Source organism: Schistocerca gregaria, chromosome 5 (assembly GCF_023897955.1).
Source record: "Schistocerca gregaria isolate iqSchGreg1 chromosome 5, iqSchGreg1.2, whole genome shotgun sequence".
NCBI classification, from domain to species: domain Eukaryota; kingdom Metazoa; phylum Arthropoda; class Insecta; order Orthoptera; family Acrididae; genus Schistocerca; species Schistocerca gregaria.
In genome coordinates, this window is record NC_064924.1 from 119,309,616 (window position 1) to 119,330,946 (window position 21,331).

The 21,331-nt window shown below is 42.8% G+C and overlaps 1 protein-coding gene across 1 annotated transcript in view; it reads left to right on the forward strand.

The window, feature by feature from the left end:
• LOC126273253 (cell cycle control protein 50A-like) overlaps positions 1–21,331 on the forward strand; it is a 222,229-nt gene that overhangs the window by 193,908 nt on the left and 6,990 nt on the right. The window contains exon 6 of the mRNA XM_049976798.1: positions 2,328–2,471. Within this exon, the coding sequence (XP_049832755.1) occupies positions 2,328–2,471 (144 nt within the window). The remainder of the gene's footprint in view (positions 1–2,327; positions 2,472–21,331) is intronic.

Here is a 21,331-nt window from a genome sequence, read left to right on the forward strand (position 1 = left end):
AGTTCGATTCTCGCTCCTCTTCATTACTTACTCGATCTATCCATCTCACCTTCAGCATTATTGTGTAATAGCAAATTTCAAAAGCAGTTTTTCTCTTCTTGTCTAATGTTCTTACCGTCCACGTTCACTTCGTACAAAATACCTTAAGAAACGACATTAAAACATTTAAATTTATATTTCATGTTAGCGAATTACTCTTTTTCAGAAAAAATAGAACCAATCTGCATTTTATAGTGTCTCTACTTCGTACACTGTCAGATACCCTGCTGCACATGTACCAAAACTCCTCGACAATTCTTAGTGTTTCGTTTCTTTGTCTCATTTTATCAGCATCAGATGATTTTATACGACTACACTCTACTACTGTTGGCTCGCTTTTGTTCAACTTTTCGTTATAACCTCGTTTCAATAGAGTGTCTATTCTAGTCAGTCGCCCCTTTGCCGTCTCTGATAGTATTACAATGTCGTCTCAAACCTCAAAGTGTTTATTTCTTCTCTCCGAACTTTAATTTCCTCGCTAACTCTCTCGTTGCTTCCCTGCATTACTTCCTCATTTTACAGATTTTCGGTGCTGTATACAAATGTATGTATGTGGATGAAGATGAAATGAGAGATACGATACTGCGTGAAGAGTTTGACAGAGCACTGAAAGACCTGAGTCGAAACAAGGCACCGGTAGTAGACAACATTCCATTAGAACTACTGACGGCCTTGGGAGAGCCAGTCCTGACAAAACTCTAGCATCTGGTGAGGAAGATGTGTGATACTGGCGAAATACCCTCATGCTTCAAGAAGACTATAATAATTCTAATCCCAAAGAAAGCAGGTGTTGACAGATGTGAAAATTGCCGAACTATCAGTTTAATAAGTCACAGCTGCAAAATGCTAACACGAATTTTTTACAAAGGAATGGAAAAACTAGTAGAAGCTGACATCGGCGAAGATCAGTCTGGATTCCGTAAAAATATTGGAACACGTGAGGCAATACTGACCTTACGACTTATCTTAGAAGAAAGATTAAGGAAAGGCAAACCTACGTTTCTAGCATTTGTAGACTTAGAGAAAGGTTTTGGCAATATTGACTGGAAAACTCTCTTTCAAATTCTATAGTTTGCAGAGTTAAAATACAGAGAGCGAAAGGCTATTTACAATTTGAACAGAAACCAGATGGCAGTTATAGGAGTTGAGGGCCATGAAACGGAAGCAGTAGTTGGGAAGGGAGTGATACAGGGTTGTCGTCTCTCTCAGATGTTATTCAATCTGTATATTGAGCAAGCAGTGAAGGAAACAAAAGAAAAATTCGGAGTAGGTATTAAAATCCATGGAGAAGAAGTAAAAACTTTGAGGTTCGCCGATGACATTGTAATTCTGTCAGAGACAGCAAAGCACTTTGAAGAGCAGTTGAATGGAATGGACAGTGTCTTGAAAGGAAGATATAAGATGAACATCAACAAAAGCAAAACGAGGATAATGGAATGCAGTCGAATTAAGTCGGCTGATGCTGAGGGAATTAGATCAGGAAATGAGACACTTAAAGTAGTAAAGGACGTTTTGCTATTTGGGGAGCAAAATAACTGATGATGGTCGAAGTAGAGAGGATATAAAATGTAGACTGGCAATGGCAACGAAAGCGTTCCTCAAGAAGAGAAATTTATTAACATCGAGTATAGATTTAAGTGTCAGGAAGTCGTTTCTGAAAGCGTTTGCATGGAGTGTAGCCATGTAGGGAAGTGAAAAATGAACGATAAATAGTTTGGACAGGAAGATAATAGAAGCTTTCGAAATATGGTACTACAGAAAAATGCTGGAGATTAGATGGGTAGATCACATAACTAATGAGGAAGTATTGATTGGGATTGGGGAGAAGAGAAGTTTGTGGCACATCTTGACAAAAAGAAGGGATCGGTTGGTAGGACATCTTCTGAGGCATCAAGGGATCACCTGTTTCGTGTTGGAGGGCAGCGTGGAGGGTAAAAATCGTAGAGGGAGACCAAGAGATGACTACACTAAGCAGATTCAGAAGGATGTAGGTTGCAGTAGGTACTGGGAGACGAAGAAATTTGCACAGGATAGGGTAGCATGGAGAGCTGCATCGAACCAGTCTCAGGACTGAAGACCACAACAACAACATACCATTAGTAAAGTGTTGTATTTACTGGTGAAGGGGGCTGGTATCCCTAAATTGCAGCAAGGAAGATGGTAGAGTTGCTGTGTTGCAGAGACGGGAGTCAGTAGTGAACGTTCCAGGATATCCAGCTGAGTATTCTTTGCCTAACCCAGAGATCGCAGCGCCGCGTAACGGGAGCCCGCCGCCACCACTGTTGCAGAACGAGGACCTCATAGTGTGGATGCGCACCTCCGCCCTACCCAAGTTCCGCAAACTGTACCGCCGTGTCGACCACAGCCGGGAGCCGTTCGCGGACGGTCTGCCCGCCGGCAACTACACGCTCTACGTCGTGTACAACTACCCGGTGAGTGAGCGCAGCGAACTGCAGCTGCGCCCCAGCCTGCTACTCAACGATGTGCGCTGTTTGGCTTCGAGCCAGCATTTCATTAGCCTGTCGATGGGAAGGTAAACAGTGTGACACTTATTAAGTAAAAGATATTTCTAGATGCTGCTTATATGCTGGCCACTTTACTGGTTTATACAGATTAGGAAGTTGATGAATTTTAATAACATTTATTAACCATAAACAATAATAGTTAGAACAAAATAAGTATAAAATAAATTGATAAGGTGCAAACGCTTAAATATTGTAATTAAACCACGATAATTGTTATATCCGGAGATAAAATATTCCCCCATTCTAATCTCTGGTCAGAAGTTACTCAACAGGATGTCATCATCAAGAGAAACAAAAGCGATGCTCTACGGATCGGAGCGTGGAACGTTAGATCCCTTAATCGGGCATGTAGGTTAGAAAATGTAAAAAGGGAAACGGAAGTGCTCAAGTTATATGTAGTGAAAGTTAGTGAAATTCGGTGGCAAGAGGAACGGGACTTCTGGTCAAGTGAATACAGGGTTATAAATAAAAAATAAAATATAGGTACTGCAGGAATAGGTTTAATAATTAATAAGAAAATAACATCGCTTTTAAACTACTACGGACAGCATAGTGACCGGATTATTGTAGCCAAGATAGACTCGAAGCCTACACCCATCACAGTAGTACACATTTACATGACAAGTATAGATTTCAGTGTTAGGAAGTCTTTTCTAAACTTATATTTTTGCAGTGCTGTCATGTACATGTGAAACATGGACGATAAACGGTTTAGACAAGAAGAGAATGGAGCTTTTGAAATGTTGTACTACGGAAAAATGCTGAAGATTAGTGGAGTAGGTCACGTAACTAATGAGGACGTACTGGACTGAATTTGGAGAAACGAAAACTGTGGCACGACCTGACTAAAAGAAGGGATCATTTGACAGGACACGTTCTGAGACATACAGGGATCATCACGTTAGTATTCGAGGGATGTTAGGGGTAGCGGGCGTAAAAATAATATAGTGAGGCGAGGAGATGAATGCAGTAAGCAGTTTGAGGAGGATGTACTCTGGGGTAGTTATCCGGCAATGAAGAGGCTTGCAGAGGATAGAGCAGCATGGAGACCTGGACTGATGACCACAACAACAATCATTGTTTTTATTTTCTGACAATGATTTAGTCTTCATACAGTTATTTAATAAGTTATTTCGAACCAGTAAAAAATTTTTTTCGCCCCTACATTACAAAAAAAGAAAATATTAATAAAGCCAATGTAGTGATGAAATTCTCTGTTCGTTTTGCTAGGTGTACGTTATTACTGTGAGAAAAGTAAAATATAGCACGACGGGCAGTTATAGAACTGCTATTTTGGGTATAATTAGGGGCAACTGCATGCCATATGAAATGACATTAGAAGACTCATGCATACACGTGTGGCAGCATTTTGAGGTGGTGAGCATACCCCTTCCGCATAGACACACACACACACACACACACACACACACACACACACACATACACACATCCCTGTCTTGCATTACAAGAAATATAGCGTATGACATTTCTCTTTATGCCCTTGAAAACGTGCTATACTTATATAGCTCTACTAAGATCAGATGTACCGATAAACAAAAAGACAGAGAGAGAGAATAGCAATTAGCTGAACTGTACCTATGGGAAGTACGAAGAAAGCTAATTTCTGTGGAATTTCAGAAAGCATTCTTGAGCACAACGATCGGTATAAAAGCTAAACATCATATAAAAACAGTCTCGACCTTGTTTCCTGAATTTTTATTTGACAGCAACCAGTTTCGGCCCTTTCCTCAGACGACCTTCAGGCTTTTGATTGCCATTATGGCTGCTGATGGAGGCAAGCGTCATCAAGATCCTCAAAAGTTACCAGTGACAACCTTCATTGTAAATATCTTGCTCCGTCTGCCGCCACCAGCATCCATAATGGCGATCAAAAGCCTGAAGATGGTCTGAGGAGAGAGCCAAAACTGGTTGGCAACAAATACAAAATCTGAAAACGCTGTTTTTATCTGATTTTTAATTTCTGTGACTTAACAATGTACTATTCTCATGCTGCGAAATCTAGTTCATTCCCGAGGTTTTTGGTGAATGTGTGAATTATTTTAATGTACGAATTCTGACCACGTTATCTACTGATATACCGCAGAACAAAAGCCAACAGTCTCCGCATGGGTACAAGAGAGAACTGACTTTTTGGAGCATTGATTCAAAAGTGGGAGATGAGTACACGGCAAAATCTGGGAATCTTACAACAGCCTCATACAAAAATTTTTCGACTGAAATGATGATGCCATACGTGTAGGGTGAGAATTCTGTTAACTGAATCGTATGGAAGACAATAATCCACAATTATACAAGGAGATATTTCAAGATGAATAAGGTTTGCCGTTATGTACTATTAATGTGATTCCCCCCCAAATTCAGTCCGCTAGAGCAGGCCTGCGACCTCTGACTTTATCATCAGGTAAAGAATTTGTTCCAAGTTCTTTTAAACTGCTCTTGTCTCTTCGAGAGGGTAAAGCATATCACTTCCCGAGAAGAACGATCAAAATGCAATCCGCTGTACGTCACCAGCTATCCTCGCCAACATTTGACAAAATAATGCTTTGCGCATGGTCTGAACCCAAGCTGTGCAGTGAGAGCGAACCTCCTATGAATGTAAACCAAAATTTTTTCCCATAGAAACTTTAAAATAACCATAGAATTTAAGAAAGCGGCGTTTATAAAGTGAGCAAGATATTGAGAAAATTACCGCCTCCTCTGTTTTCACGACGAATGTCACAACAGCACGTGTAAATCATCAACTGTATAATAATAAAAGAATCGAATTTCATGAACAAAGTACTCCTGTCCGCCCTATAATCCCTTCCTGAAAATTTATTTCCTATCCCAAATTGATCTCTTATGAAAATATTAATAAATACTATATATTAAACGTTATTTCGGTTTATTTGCAGTGCAAGATACGTAAAAATTTAAAAAATCCCGCAAAAGGGCTCGAGCCCTTGATACTCGGATTACCATTATGAAGCCTTTCGACACCCCAATAGCTGCCAAAAAATCTCTGTACATTCCATAAATTTGGACGAAATCGCTGATGACGAATACGCGCTGTTTCATTGCTAAAGTTTGGCGTAGTGAGTTTATACATATCTCAAATTACGTTTCTCAGAGCGCATGATCCACTGAAGTGGACGGTCTTCTCTATTATGTAGAGTAGTAAAAAATTTTTAGTGAGGAGTTGTTTGGCTGGCACCATAAAAAACTTTCTTCTTAACCGCTGTGATTTTTGCACGGTAATGCTTCGAGAGTCGGCTCATATTCCGGAGATATGGTTGCTTTTAACATTAATTGCTTCTGTAACTTCGTGAATATGAAAACAGGAACAGTTACCGGCCAATCTATGAAGATCAAGAGCAACTCCAGTAAAAGTGTATATGTTTTAGTATTTCCGAAAGTTTGGAGGCCGATTTGCCATTTGTTTAGACCTTCTGCTATTTGGAGGGTAAGGATTAAGCAAGCCGATTTAACAGAGCCGGAAGGAAAGGTGGCACTGACTTTTATCTGACAGCTGCATTAGTTACATATTGGGAGTTGTTTATAGATATGAACCCAGGAGCCCTGTAATATTGCACACATGTAAGGCTGTAGATGATCAATTAGGCTAACGTTTTCCTAAGAAAGGTATGTCTGGTAACTTTTGGTTCCTATTCCACAGATGAAACATAATTGTCTCGCTTGTTTATCTTCTGAACTAATAATAACGGCTCCTGCGTATGCTCTACATGAGGCACGGTAAAAACACTGCACAAGATTGTATTCGTGCATTCGGTACTAATGCACTCGATCAATAATATATTTTCTACGGTCTGTCCATTTTTCCGCGCTCGTAACTGGTGCAACAAGTTCATCTTTTCATTTTATACCGATGTCGAAACCTTGACCCTCGTACAACTCCACAAGAAAATGTCTAACAAATCGTATATGGCAGCTTCACGGCCAGTAAAGTGTTCCATCTCAACCTGCCCCCACCTGCTGAATGCAGGTTTTCTGTGAAGGGAACTGCAAAATGTGGTACAACGCCATCGTGTTGAAACAGTCTGTTCCTACGCATGTTCAGAAGCATGTCTTTCTATATCGCAATTCGTGGTTCTCGCAGGAAATCTATGTGCGCCACAACGGTTAGATACGGTCGTTCCTACCGTGGAGGAATCACATCTGAAGAACTCTTATATCTGTGCCATTGTAGACGTTGTACTATCGGCAATCATAGTTCCACAGATACGCCAAAAGAGACACTTTCACGGGTATTAATGTTCAAATATTAATATATCTTACAGGTGAATTACATAACAAGTAAAGTGAAATTAGTGTTCGAATTTTGTGTAGGGACGAGTGCACCAAGGTATTTTTGGCGGCGTAGTTGTACGGCAGTCGTCTTTCTGAATTACTCTACAGACATGGGAATGACGAAGTGTCCTAAGCCTTTTACAACGAACTGCAAACAAATTACCGGGGATGTAGGCTGAATGGGTGTACGAAACATGGCGTCTTAATTTAGAAACCCAAGCAGCAAAGGTGATTCTTTTGTTCACCCTACAAACGGTTAACTTGCTTGATGTGTGACGCTGTTAGTGTACGAAATTGTCATATATGTCTTGCGAGGAGAGGTCACAAGAAGCAGCACAACTTTTTGAAACCATCTGTGCGATGATGTACGTTAGAGTTCTAGGTATCACAGTCTGCAGCCATTCACCGTGATGTACCCTCATTTACGAGTAAACGATGAAAAACATTTCAGTAAAATTTTGGGAGAAATGACAATTCTTCACAGTGAGGCACTGTGACGTAGTGGTACAGGTACATCCGTATATGTATATGGTTATGCGACCGAATCTGATCAGGAGCTACTATTTTTTTATATTTTTAAATTTTTATTGAAATGACTTTGATCATTAATTTTATTCAGTTAACTGGTTTAAATGAAATCCTTTTCATTTATTATCCTTTGTCACGTCATTTTAATCAAAATATTCATTATTTCATTTGCTCTTTTTTTTCAATCATTCTGTTTTTCTCTGGAATCTTTCAGCATGTGATTTTAGTTACTTTTATATATTAACTTCGACTCCATATCTTCCGTTTTATCATCCTATATTTTCATTCATGTCACTGCCTGATAGAAATGGAAATACTATTGATGACGCTGTTGCTGAAGCGGAGTTACTAAACACAGCCTTCCGAATTCCTTCACCAAAGAAGACGAAGTAAATATTCCAGAATTCGAATCAAGAATGACTGCCAACTTAGAAGTAGGTATCCTCGGAGCAGTGAAGCAGCTTAAATCACTTGATAAAAGCAAGTTTTCAGGCCAAGACTGTATACCAATTAGATTCCTTTGAGTGTGTGCTGATGTAGTAGCTCCATACTCAACAATCGTATACAACCGCTCACGCGGCGAAAGATCCGTACCCAAAGACTGGAAAGTTGCGCAGGTCGCACCAATATTTAAGAAAGACAATAGGAGAAATTCCCTAAATTGCAGGCCCATGTCATTAACGTCAATATGCAACAGGATTTGGGAACATATATTCGAACAGTATGAATGACCTCGAAGACTACGGTCTACTGACACACACTCAACAACGATTTAGAAAACATCGTTCTTGTGAAACACAACTAATTCTTTACTCATACGAAATACTGAGTCTTTTGACAAGGGATTTAAGAATGCGTGAAATCTTATCGGACTTAACTGCTAAGGTCATCATTCCCTAAGCTTAGACACTACTTAACCTGAATTATCCTAAGGACAAACACACACACCCATGCCTGATGGAGGATTAGAACCTCCGCCGGGACTAGCCAAGGGATTTAAAATTGATCCCATGTTTCTAGATTTTCGGAAGGCTTTTGACACTGTACTTCACAAGCGGCTTGCAATCAAATTGCGTGCGTATGGAATATCGTCCCAGTTATGTGACTCGATTAGTGATTTCCTGTCGGAGAGGTCACAATTCGTAGTAATTGACGGAAAGTAAAGTCGTCAGGAGAGCAAAATAAATAGCAAAATGCTTTAGAAAAGATATCTGTATGATGCGGAAATTGGCAACTGAGCCTAAATGACGAAAGGTGTGACGTCATCCACGTGAGTGCTGAAAGTAATCTGTTAAATTTCGGTTACACGATGAATCAGTCAAATTTCATTACCACAAATTCAACTAAATATCTAGGAATTACAATTACGGACAACTTAAATGGGACAGAACACATAGAAAATGTTGCGCCGAAGGCGAACCAAAGGCTGCGTTTTATGGCAGAACACTTACAAGATGCAACAGATCTACTAATGAGACTGCTTACGCTACGAATGTCAGCCCTCTTTCAGAGTACTGCTGCGCGTTGTGTGATCATTACCATATAGAATTAACGGAGGACATCAAGAATGTTCAAAGAAGGGCAACACGTTTTGTACTATCCAGAAACAGGGGAGAGAGTGTCACGGAAATGATACAGGATTTCGGGTGGACAACATCAAAACAAAGACATTTCTCGTTGGGGCGGAATCCTCCCACGAAATTTCAGTTACTGACTTTCTCGACCGAATACGAAAACATTTTGTTGGAGCCGACCTACGTATGGAGAAATTATCCTAATATCAAAATAACGGAAATCACGGAAGGATAAAGGTGTTCGTTTATTTTACGTGCGTTGGTCGATATTGGAGTAATAGAGAATTATTGTGACGGTGGTTCAATGAAACCTGTGCCAGGCACTTAAGTATGATTGTCAGAGCGTCTCTGTAGTTCTACTTGTAGATACATTTTCTTAAACTTCGTTTTATTTGTAATCCCTTCATTCATTGAAATTTTATCTGCGTTATTTTATTCATAGTGCAACAGGAGTTTATGCTGTAAGTGTTCAACAACTATAGTAAAAAGGAATGTACATGTCGATGTCGCAAGACGCAGAAAGTGAGGATTTTCAACGGGTATTCAGTACGAAAAGGAATATGACAGTCTAGTAGTCATGGGAGATTGTAATGCGGTTGTAGGGAAATATTGTAGAAGAAAGGATTACGGGGTAATGTGGGCTTGGTACCAGCGATCAGAGAGGAGAAACGTTACTTGAGTTCTACAATAAATTTCTGATAGTAGTAGCGAACACACTGTTCGAGAATCGCAAGAGAAGGTTGTGTACTGGGAAAAGTCTGGGAGATACAGGATGATTTGAGTTACATTTCAGCGTGGTCAGGCAAAGATTCCGAAATCAGACACTACATTGTAAGGCGCACCAAGGAGCAGATATAGATTAAGATCACAATTTAGTAGTGATGAAGAGTAGGCTGTAGTTTAAGAGAGCATTCAGGAAGAATCAATGCCCAAAGAAGTAGGATTCGGAGGTACTAAGGAATGAAGAGTATCACTTGAAGTTCTGTAGTAGATACTGCGATAAGGAATAGCTCATTAGGAAGTTCAGTTGAGGAGTACTGGACGTCTCTAAAACTAGCAGACACAGAACCTGGAAAGAAAAACATAGGTACAAAGAATGTAACTGCGAAGAACCCACGGGAATAGAAGAATTGCATCAGTCGATCAATCAAGGAAGGAAGTACAAACATTGTTGAGGGAAATATAGAACTACAAGTCACTCAGAAATGAAATAAATAGAAAAGCGAATTGGCTCCATGAAATATGTGAAGAATTCGGAAAAGAAATGATCGTCGAAAGGACTGACTGTACAAATAGATAATTTAAACCAACCTTCGGTCAAGTTAAAAACAAGACTGGAAACGTTAAGAGTGCAATGAGAATTGCACTGCTAAATGCAGAGGAGAGAGCGGATAGATGGATAGAGTACATTGATGGCCTCTATGAGGGGAAATTTTGTCTGATGACGTAATAGACGAAGACACAGGGGTCGATATAGAAGAAATAGGCGATCTAATATTGGAATCAATTTAAAAGACTTTTGGAAAGCTTAAGACCGAAAAGCGCAGAAACGATTGATAACACTCCATCGGAATTTCTAAAATCATTGTAGGAAGTGGCAAAAGACCGACTACTCACATTCATTTGCATAATGTGTGAATCTCGCATATACCATCTGACTTTCCGAAAACCGCCATCCGCACAATTCCGAAGATTACAAGAGCCGACAAGCGCGAGAATTATCGCACAATCAGCTTAACAGCCCATTCATCTAAGTTCCTGACAGGAATAATACACAGAAGAGTGGAAAAGAAAATCGAGGTTGTGGTAGAAGACGCTCAGTTTGGCTTTAGGAAAGGTAAAGGCACCAGAGAGCCAACTCTGAAGTTGCGGTTGAAAATGGAAGCAAGGCTGCAGAAAAATCAAGACACATTCATAGGAAACATAGAGCTTGTAAAAGCCTTGACAGTATCAAATGGTGCAAAATGTTCGATCTTCTGAGAAACATATGGTTAAGATGTATGGAAAGGCGTGTAATATACAGTACGTGTCAAGAGCCAAGTGGGAAAAATAAGAGTAGATGACCAAGTATGAAATGAGCGGATTAAAAAGAGGGTAAGACAGGGACGTAGTCTTTCGTCACTGCTGTTCAATCTATACATCGAACAAGCAATGACTGAATTAAAATCCAAGGTGGAAGGATATCAGTGATAAGTTTCGCTGATGACATTGCTAGCTTCAGTGAAAGCAAAGAAGAATTCCAGGCTCTTCTGAATAGAATGAACAGTCTAATGAGTGCAGAATATGGACTGAGAGTAAATCGAAGAAAGACGAAGGTAATGAGAAGTAGCTGAAATAAGAAAAGGTGACGAGCGCTGGCAAAAGGGTCATTCCTGGCCAAGAGAAGTCTACTAGTATCAATTATAGATCTTAATTTGAGGAAGAAATATCTGTCATATACTTTGGAACACATCATTGTATGGTAGTGAAATACTGACTTTGGGAAAACCTGTAAAGAAGATCATCGAAGCATTTGAGTTGTGGTGCTATAGAAGAATGCTGAAGATTAGGTGGACTGGTAGGATAAAGAATGAGGGGATTCTACAGAGAATCGGAGCGGAAAGGAATATACGGAAAACAATGACCAGAAGAAGTTACAGCACAGTTGAACAATGTTGATATCAGGAAATACCTTCGATGATACTAGATGGAGCTGTAGAGGGTAAAAGCTGTAGAAGAAAACAGATTGTAATCCCTCCAACAAATAATTATCGACATGGGTTACAGATGCTACTCTGACAAGGGGATTCCGCCAATTGTGAGATTCAGATTCGATTCATACTGCGCATAATAAAAGCTCATGGCCAGAGGTGTAATGTGGCAAAGCACCAAGATGCACTTCTAAGCCGTTGTCGAGAAAATCGACAGTTAAAAGAAACCTTTGTGGTGAAATACCGTCTACAGTTAATAGTTTTCTGCAGCGTCGTGGCCCAGCTCAGTCGGCTCGCAGCCGTGCTAGCGTGCGGAGCTGCTCCGCGCGCCCTCCGTCGCTCCGCTCTCGGCGGTGTTTACTTCCGCGTCGCGGTGTTTGTGTCAATCGAGTCCAGTACTAACGTACACCATGGCGCACTCGTATCGCCGTGCAACGATCAAAGTAACGTTTCAGGCCGACCATCCACGACCCAGAGCTTTCGACGTCGAACAGTTCATACGTGAGGATCTACGTTTGAACCCCCAGGACGTAATCGGCATACATTTCTCCATCACTGGAAGTATTGTCTACATCAAGATGTCGACGGAGGAAATTTGCAATGAGATAATTCACCGTCATGCCACCGGACTGAAATTAAACACTCTGATGGACATATTGGTGCTGTGACAGTCGCCCATGGTGGATTCGGTCTCCGGACATTGCGGGTGTTTGAGCTCCCGTTGGAGGTGCCTCAGGATGTGGTCATTGCCGCTTTCCAACCATATGGCACCGTCTTGGGTCACGTCGCGGAGAAGTGGCAAACATTTACGACCTAGCCCGTATTAAATGGCGTCCGGCAAATAAAACTTGAGCTGACGAAACATGTCCCATCGTACCTGCTGATTGGCAGTGTGAGGGCCATCGTCATGTACGATGGACAGCCACGAACGTGCGCAGGATGTGCCCAGGAGGGACATGTACGTTCCGAATGTTTACACCGCCGTTTAATACAGACGCCGTTACGTGAAGAAACCCAGATTTCGACGGTCACGTCCTTACCCATCACCTACGCCAAGGTTGCACAGGACCCCGTCGTACCAATCTCGATTGCGCCAGCAGCATCGTCAACGCCACCCGCCGCAGCACAACGCGCCGACGACACCAGCACGGCGTCGCCTCCAGTGCTCGCTTCGGGACCGTCCGGGTTGCAGACCGAAACCGATGTTCCTGTTGGAACCATGGACGTCGACCTCGGTATCGTGCCGACGTCTGCCTTTGTCCAGAAGGGTTCGGCTTCAGACGACGGGCGACCACATTCTGATTCAGAAGGCCACATCAGAAAACAGCGGTCGCCTCGCAAACACAGGAAACGACGAAGAACGCCTTCCGTTGACGCCCTTTCTCAGACGGCCCCGCGAGATGTCGACCCGATGTCTGACGGTGATCTCCCACATTGTGGCCAGTCACGCGATGTGGCAGCAACAGGCGCCCCTCCTGTGACGCCTACTCTCCCAGCCAAGGACGTGTCCTCGCCGTTGTCAACGAATGATGGCGGCGGTCCCCCTGCCACTCATGTTGCGGAATCCACAACACCCGTTCCACGTCGTCAGCTTCCTGGGCCGTTGACGTTGAAGAAGAAGTGGAACAGACTGCCAGCGTGTCTGCATAGGAGTCCACCCCGGCGACTCTGGGGCTGGCCCCCCGCCAGTAATTATCACCACTGCGGGACCACCGGTGGGTCTCCACCTGCCGGCTACTTCTATCGCACGTTCTTCAAATACTGAGGATGGCCGTACACTGCAATATCGTATCACCACGATGAATCTTGCCACCATTCGTGCCCCCCATAAACTGGCCATGTTCAGAGACACTATTTACTCAGCGGAAGTGGATATAGCACTCTTACAGGAGGTGTTTGTGGCTGACTTCCTAGTTCCCACCGGATACAACGCCCATGTTTCCCCCGCATCCGACACCGATAGTGGCGTCGCCATCCTGCTACGCGACGGACTCCCTGCAGAGGACGTCTTCTACCTCCCCACTGCGCGAGATATGGCCCTCACACTGTTCGGCGTGCGTATTATTACTATCTACGCTCCGTCCGGCACTGGCCGCCGTCATGACCGACAAATTTTTTTTGCCGAAAGCGTCACACCCCTCTTCACCGGTCCGCAGGACGATTTGGTACTCGGTGGGGATTTTAACTCGACACAAGAGCCTGCGCACCAACTCCCGCGACATTGCCCTTGTGCATCTCTCTCAGTGGTCATCGACCATCTACGACTTGTTGACACGTGGAAGAAGCTCCACAGAATTCAACCGGGGTATACATTCTACACCTCTCACTCGTCAAGCCACATAGATCACATCTACGTTACCCGCTCCCATGCTGATGGCACACGTCATGCGGAAGTCTGGCCCTTGGCCTTTTCAGACCATGATGCGTACATCTGTGACGTCACCCTCGCCCGACAGCAAGTGTGGCATAGTCGTGGTCTGTGGAAACTCAATGTCGCTCACCTGACCTCGTCAGACTGTCGCCGTATGGTCGAAGCAGCGTGGGAACGCTGCCGCCATCGTCGAGAAGCCTATGACTCCACCTTATCATGGTGGCTCTCCTGTGCAAAGCCGACCCTCAGGAAGACTGATGAGTTATGGAAAGGAATTAAAGGCATGGCAAACTATTACCCTGCACTTCTACTACACCATTCTACGTGACTGTACGACGATGCCTTTCTCGCCAGCCCGGCAGTCGATGGTCCATCGGACGAAGGCACAGATGTCCTTGATCATGCGATGTAACTTGTAAGGCACAGTAGTCCGTTCTCGAGCTTCTAATCGCATCCCTCAAGAACGTCCGTTGATGTACCACCTCCTTCAGGAACGACAACGACGACGACGAGCTCTGATCCAAGTCCTCACTGACGTGGAAGGGCGCCGGCACGACACCCAACAAAGCATCGGTCGTGCTCTCCATGCTCATTTTGCCGGGCTATACGCAGCCGTACCGCATTCTGCAGCACTGATCACAGAGGTCGCTCAGCTTACTACGAACTCTCTTCCGGAGGATGCAGTGCATGACCTCCAAGACGACGTAACCACTGATAAAGTGGTAGATGCTATTAAGGCGGGTTCCGATAACATATCTCCTGGACCTGACGGTATACCCATCGAATTTTATAAAAGTTTTCACTATTTGTTGGCTTCCACGTGGACTGCTGTCGCACAAGAGCTGATGTCACCGATGACAGTGGTCCCGAGCGCCTTTCTAGAAGCATTATTATCCCTGTACATAAACCGCGCGGGTTATCGAGGGTTCAGGACTATCGACCAATTACTTTGCTCAACAGCGACATGAAAATATTCACACGGCTACTGACATCGCGACTCAAGAAGGTCGCACGTTACGTCACATCCTGCGACCAGACTTCCCTAGGAGACGATAACAACATCCGTACGGCCATTTGCCGTTACAGAGACATGGTAGCATTGGCGCATCATCAACGTCTCCCTGGCGCCTTGGCTTCACTGGACTTTTGCCAGGCTTTCGACCGTGTTGACCACTTCTATTTACGGACAGTTCTTCAGCATATGGGTTTTCCTGGCGGTATTGTCACAGTGGTTATGCGCCTGTTGAGTAGTGCAACCTCTAAAATCATGTACAACGGTCGCCTCACCCCGCCCCTGGTCATCGCACGGTCTGTACGACAAGGCTGCCCTCTTTCCACGATTTTGTACGCTCTCGCCTTGGCACCCCTGCTCCAGGGCATGCGCCAACGTTTGGAAGGTATGGCTGTGCACGGCCACCGTTTTTGTTGTACAGCTTACGCAGACGACATAGTACTCTATCTGAGCAGTGAAGATGAAGCACTGACATGGGTAGCGACTTACGGCGAAGCGCCGGGGAGCTGCCTCAACGTGTCAAAATCCAAGGTCCTGCTCATTGGTGAGGGCTTGCCGGAGAGATGCGCTGCCCCCCTTAGTGTCGCCACCACCATACGGTATCTTGGACTTGATTTCACAGCAGACCGGCGCCGCTCAGCGACTATCAGTGGTAGACGCTTGCTACAGACAATCAGAGCAAATTTCGCAGATCACCGGCTACGAGCTCTCGACGTTATCCAACGCGCGCAATACGTGGACATGTATCATGCTTCCCGTATACCACACGTGGCACAAGTACTACCAGTCCCAAATCTCCTGGCGAGACGACTGTTGATGGCTCTCGGCTCCTTCGTCAGCTCGGGGATGTTATTCAAGGTGCAGTATGAATCCCTTGCACTGCCACGAGATCGTGGCGGGGTGGGACTCATCCACGTGCCGACTCGTGTCAAGGCACTAAACGTCAGCTCCCAACTAAAACTTTGGCACCGTTGCCCGCTGAGCCTTTCTAGCCTCCTGCTTCACAACTTTGCACCGACCTCCTTGTCCGCCCCAGTACTGGTATCGACCATTCCAACCCTTTTTTATTACATCCAACGATTTTTCCTGGAGTTCAGTTATATCTACCGGTCCTTACCACTTCTACGTTTGTACCTCACGAAAACAGTCTCCGAATTGTTACAACAGTGCCACCCGACCAACTCCATCGAACGTAAGTATCCACAGTACGTGTGGCGACACATATGGAAGGCGATCCATGCGCTTTTTCTTGAATCAGACGTGCAGTCAGCGTGGTACATCACCGTGAATGGCAAACAAGTTAACCGAGATCGTCTGCACCGCATCCATCTCGCCGATTCATCCCTCTGCACCCACTGTGGAGTGGATGACACGAATATCCACCGGTTCCACTGTGGCACAGCGTTCGACGTCTGGACACTTGCGCGGCGAATTTTGGCGTTTCTTACTCGCCAGACACCCACTCAGATCGACGTCCCAATGCTTTTGTACCCCGATAAGACTGTCTACCTCTCCGCCAAAACTCACTCGGTGAATTGGATCTGTGGCCACACGATCCGCTACCTTTTTACTTCTGGCGACAAGTCTACGCTAGGATATTGGACTTACCTCAACGAACGACACTGCGTCCTGATACGCAACCCACGCTATAAACAATATTTTTCCAATTTCATACGGAGCACTTTCGATGACCCACCTAGTAGCTGGAACGTCCAAGCCCTGAGAAGCTGAAAACTGTATAAACCCAGCCGAACTGAATAGATCTGCTACCCAGAACCCATGCCTACGCCGTGAGAAGACACGTTTGGACGAGCTGGTATGCTGTAGGCTGATACACTTCAGGAGCTCCTGAAAGAACTGGACTTTAACTACAAGTCGCACGACGACTTTACGTAAAAAAAAAAATCTTTTCCTTATTTGTTCCTCATAATTTGTTCTTAAAGGAAAAAGAAATTTGAGTTTGGCTTTGGAAAAAAAGCTTTTCCTTATTTATTCCTCGTAATTTGTTCTTAAAGGAAAAAGAAATTTGAGTTTGGCTTTGGAAAAAAATGGATAGATTGTTTGTCATGTAATAAATAAATAAAAAAGCGGTAAGTGCTCGGGTTCGTAATCCAAAGGTCGCCGGATCGAATCTGGCGCCATACAACTTTTTTATTATTTATTTTTTTCTAATTCAACTGTACACACACACATATATATATATATACCAAAAACAGTAAAAGACCTTGGAATAATCTTGGATGAACACCAAAACTGGGAAGAACAAACAGTCACAGCTTGCCGGAATTCGCTCTTCTCCGTACATGCAATTCAAAAATTTAGAAAAATATTTCCAACCCATGTTAAACAAAAATTAGTCGAAACGCTAGTCTTGCCTAATCTTTACTATTGCGATGTAGTTCAACACGGCACAAATAGTGAAAATTCTAGATGCCTCGAGCTAGTGATGAATGCTTGCGTTAGATACGTGTGCAATATTCGGTTGTATGATCATATGAGTCCTTCATATTCGGAGCTAGGTTGGATACGCCCACATAAGGTACGCGATCTCCACACGATGTGCTTACTTCATCGATTTCTTAGCCACTGGTGCCCCCAATACTTATCTTCTCACATTAAACACCTATCATCATTCCACAATCGCAATACCAGATCGGAAACGTCTGTCATCTTGGCTGTACCTTTACATAACACAAAATCTTTCTCCGTGTCAGTCTCCATCTCAGCCATACGACTATGGAACGCGCTCCCCTGTGATCTGCGTCTTATCCAGAACTACTCAACATTCAAGAGGGAACTCAAAACTTACATATTAGGGACGGTATAGCCACCATTGTTGTGCCCCTCCCATCTCTCTCTTTCTCCTCTCTATCACAGCTTCGAATTTTACCATTCTATTTCTCTTCCTCTAACCTATCTACCTATTATATATCTCTTTCACGCCATTCTATCGTCTTATGTCTCTGTTTGATGAGAATAACTCACAAGCTGCAAGAACATAACGAGAAAATTCCCAACTAACAATAGGACTGACATTCACAAAAGAAAAGTACGTTTACTTTCATATACATAGTCATTGCTATTATTATTATTATTATCATTATTTCTCTTGATTGTTATAAGTATTTTTGATTGTTATAATTATCATTGCACTACTGTTATAATCTCTATTTGGTTCTTTAACATCAATACTGTATAATACGTTATATGACCTTAATGTTCTGTAGAAACTGCAACTCGTTCAATCTGAGTATGCCCGGTTATATAAAACAGCACGACATCGAGCACATCTGATAAACAACGCCTTTTTACAAGAACATTTGTTTTTTAAATTATCTGTTGGGAAACACGTCTGATTGACATTGTGAAAAATTGTTCTATCGTTCGTCAGGTTTGATGCATACTACGCGTATCGTATCATATCAGCAATAATCGGAGAAGGCAATTGGTGGTGGACGATGAATTTGATTGGATTTATTTCAAGAATATATATATATATATATATATATATATATATATATATATATATATATATATATATATATATATATGTGTGTGTGTGTGTGTGTGTGTGTGTGTGTGTGTACATTTGAATTACAAAAAACAAATAATAAAAAAGTTGCATGGCGCGAGATTCGATTCGGAGACCTTTGGATTACGAACCCGAGCCCTTACCGCTGCGTCACGACGCTGTAGAAGATTATTGAGAGTAGAGAGTATTTCACCGCAACGGTTTCTTTTAACTATCGATATTCTCGACAACGGCTGAGAAGTGCATCTTGGTGCTTTGCCACATTACACCTCTGGCCATGAGCTTTTATTATGCGCAGTATGAATCGAATCTGAATTTCACAATTGGCGGCCTCCCCTTGTGAGATGAAAATCAAACCAGTCAGAAGACTGATGAAAAAAAAAAGATACAAACCTAAAGGCTGTAAAATCAGTTAAACATTCAGGGACTACAATCACGAATAACTTAAATTAGAACGATTACATACATAGTGCAAACCAAAGACCGCGATTTATTGGAAGAACTGACAGAACGCTTAGAGCTATATAAATTTTCAGTTGCATGCAGATTCACTTGAAAAAACAATTGCTCCTAACAACGAATGTTAACACCAAGTTATAGTGACAAGTCAGTTATTTGCATCATTAGACCAGATATCTCTGTGGATAGCGCTATTAATGACAAATTACTCAAACCGTTTTCAACCATTCAGCTAGTAAATCATAAAGTGAAAGCGCAGCATTTAAAGCTTAAAATATAAGTGCAATACTATCTTATTTCGCATTAAATCACAAATATACAGGAACTTGCAATGTGTAAGCATAGCTAGTTATTGTGCAGCCGTTTTCCTCTCTTTTTGCACAAACCATACAGAAAAATTTAAAAGAGTACATTGGTGTATTACATTAAATGAGACACAGTGACACATGAATCTAACTGCGGTTAACAGTGTTTTGTGCATTGGTTCTTTATTGTAGGGTCATCAGATGATCAAAAGCAATTGCAAAACGATTTATACAACATATCTGTATGGTGCGAAAATAGGCAGTCGATTTAAAATAAGGAAAACTGTGAAGTCATCCACATGAGTACTAAAAGGAATCCGCTAAATTTCGGTTGCACGATAAACCACACAAGCTTAAAGGCTGTAAATTCAGCTAAACATTTAGGGACTGCAGTTACGAGTAACTTAAATTAGAACGATCACATAGATAATGTTGTGAGGAAAGCAAACCAAAGACCGCGATTTATTGTCAGAATTGACAGATCACTGAAAATTCAACAGGTTTGTTAAAGAGACTGTTTACACTACACTTATTGAGGATCGATGGAGGACGTCGAGGAAGTTCAAAGAAGTGTGTGCTACGGACTGATATACGAAATGAGGTGCCAATCATTAAAACAAAGGCGTTTTTCTTACAGCACGATCTTATCATGAAATTCCAATCAAAAACTTTCTCCTGTGAATGGGATAATATTTTGCTGGCGCCCATCTTCATAAGGTGAAAAGACCATCATAATAAAATAAGAAAAATCAAAGCTCGCACGGAAAGAGTTGTGTGTTCGTTTTTGTCACGTGCTGTTAGACACTGGAACGGTAGAGACATACACTATGTGATCAAAACTATCCGGACAGCCTCAAAAACATGCGTATATCAGATAGGATGCATTGCGCTGCCACCTACTGCCAGGTACTCCATATCAGCGACCTCAGTGGTCATTTTACATCGTGAGAGATCAGCATCGGGCGCACCGCGGAGCTTACAGACTTCGAAGGTGGTCAGTTTACTGGGTGTCGCTTGTGTCGTAAGTCCGTACGCGACATTTCCACACTCCTAAGCATCCCTAGGTCCACTGCTTCCGATGCGATAGTGAAGCGGTAACGTGAAGTGACACGTGGAGCAAAAAAGCGTGCAGGCCGACCTCGTATGTTGACTGACAGAGACCGCAGATAGTTAAAGAGGGTCGTCATGTGTAAGAGGCAGACATATATCTAGAACATCACACAGGAATTCCAAACTGCATCAGGACCCACTGCAAATGCTGTGACAGTTAGGTGGGAGGTGAGAAAATTTTGGATTTTATGGTAGAGCAGTTGCTCATAAGCCACACATCACGCCAGTAAACACCAAACATCCACTGACCATAGAAAATAGTCTGTGTATTTGACAAAAGAGAATCATTGCCTTCATTATTATTATTATTGTTATTATTATTATTATTATACTGACTGCGAACTTAATAAGTTTATTATGGAATATGAAAACGAAATAATCATTGGTTTAATCTAACACTGTGAGACAAAATGTTCCTACCCTACAGTAACCAAACCAACATGCACATTAGTTGAGACCCTCATCCATCTCTACACGATTACTTTACAATTTACAATTATCTGTCTGGCTGAATGTTAATGGGACCACCTTACAGCTACACTGTGTGATCAAATGTATCCGGACACAAAGCTGAAAATTACTTTCAAGTTCGTGTCACCCTCCATCTGGAGTGCTGGAATTCAGTGTGGTGATGGCCCACCCTTAGCCCTGATGACAGCTTCCACTCTCGCAGGCATACGTTCAATCAGGTGCTGGAAAGTTTCTTGGGGAATGGCAGCCCATTCTTCACTGTGCGCTACACTGAGGAGAGGTATCGATGTCGGTCTTATATGTCCGTAATCTTGGTTCTGTACATTTGACCATTTACAAATCACAGGAAGTCTTGAGTTGATGGCGGCGGCCAGAGATTCTGGCCCTCTTGTCGAATCCACAAACAC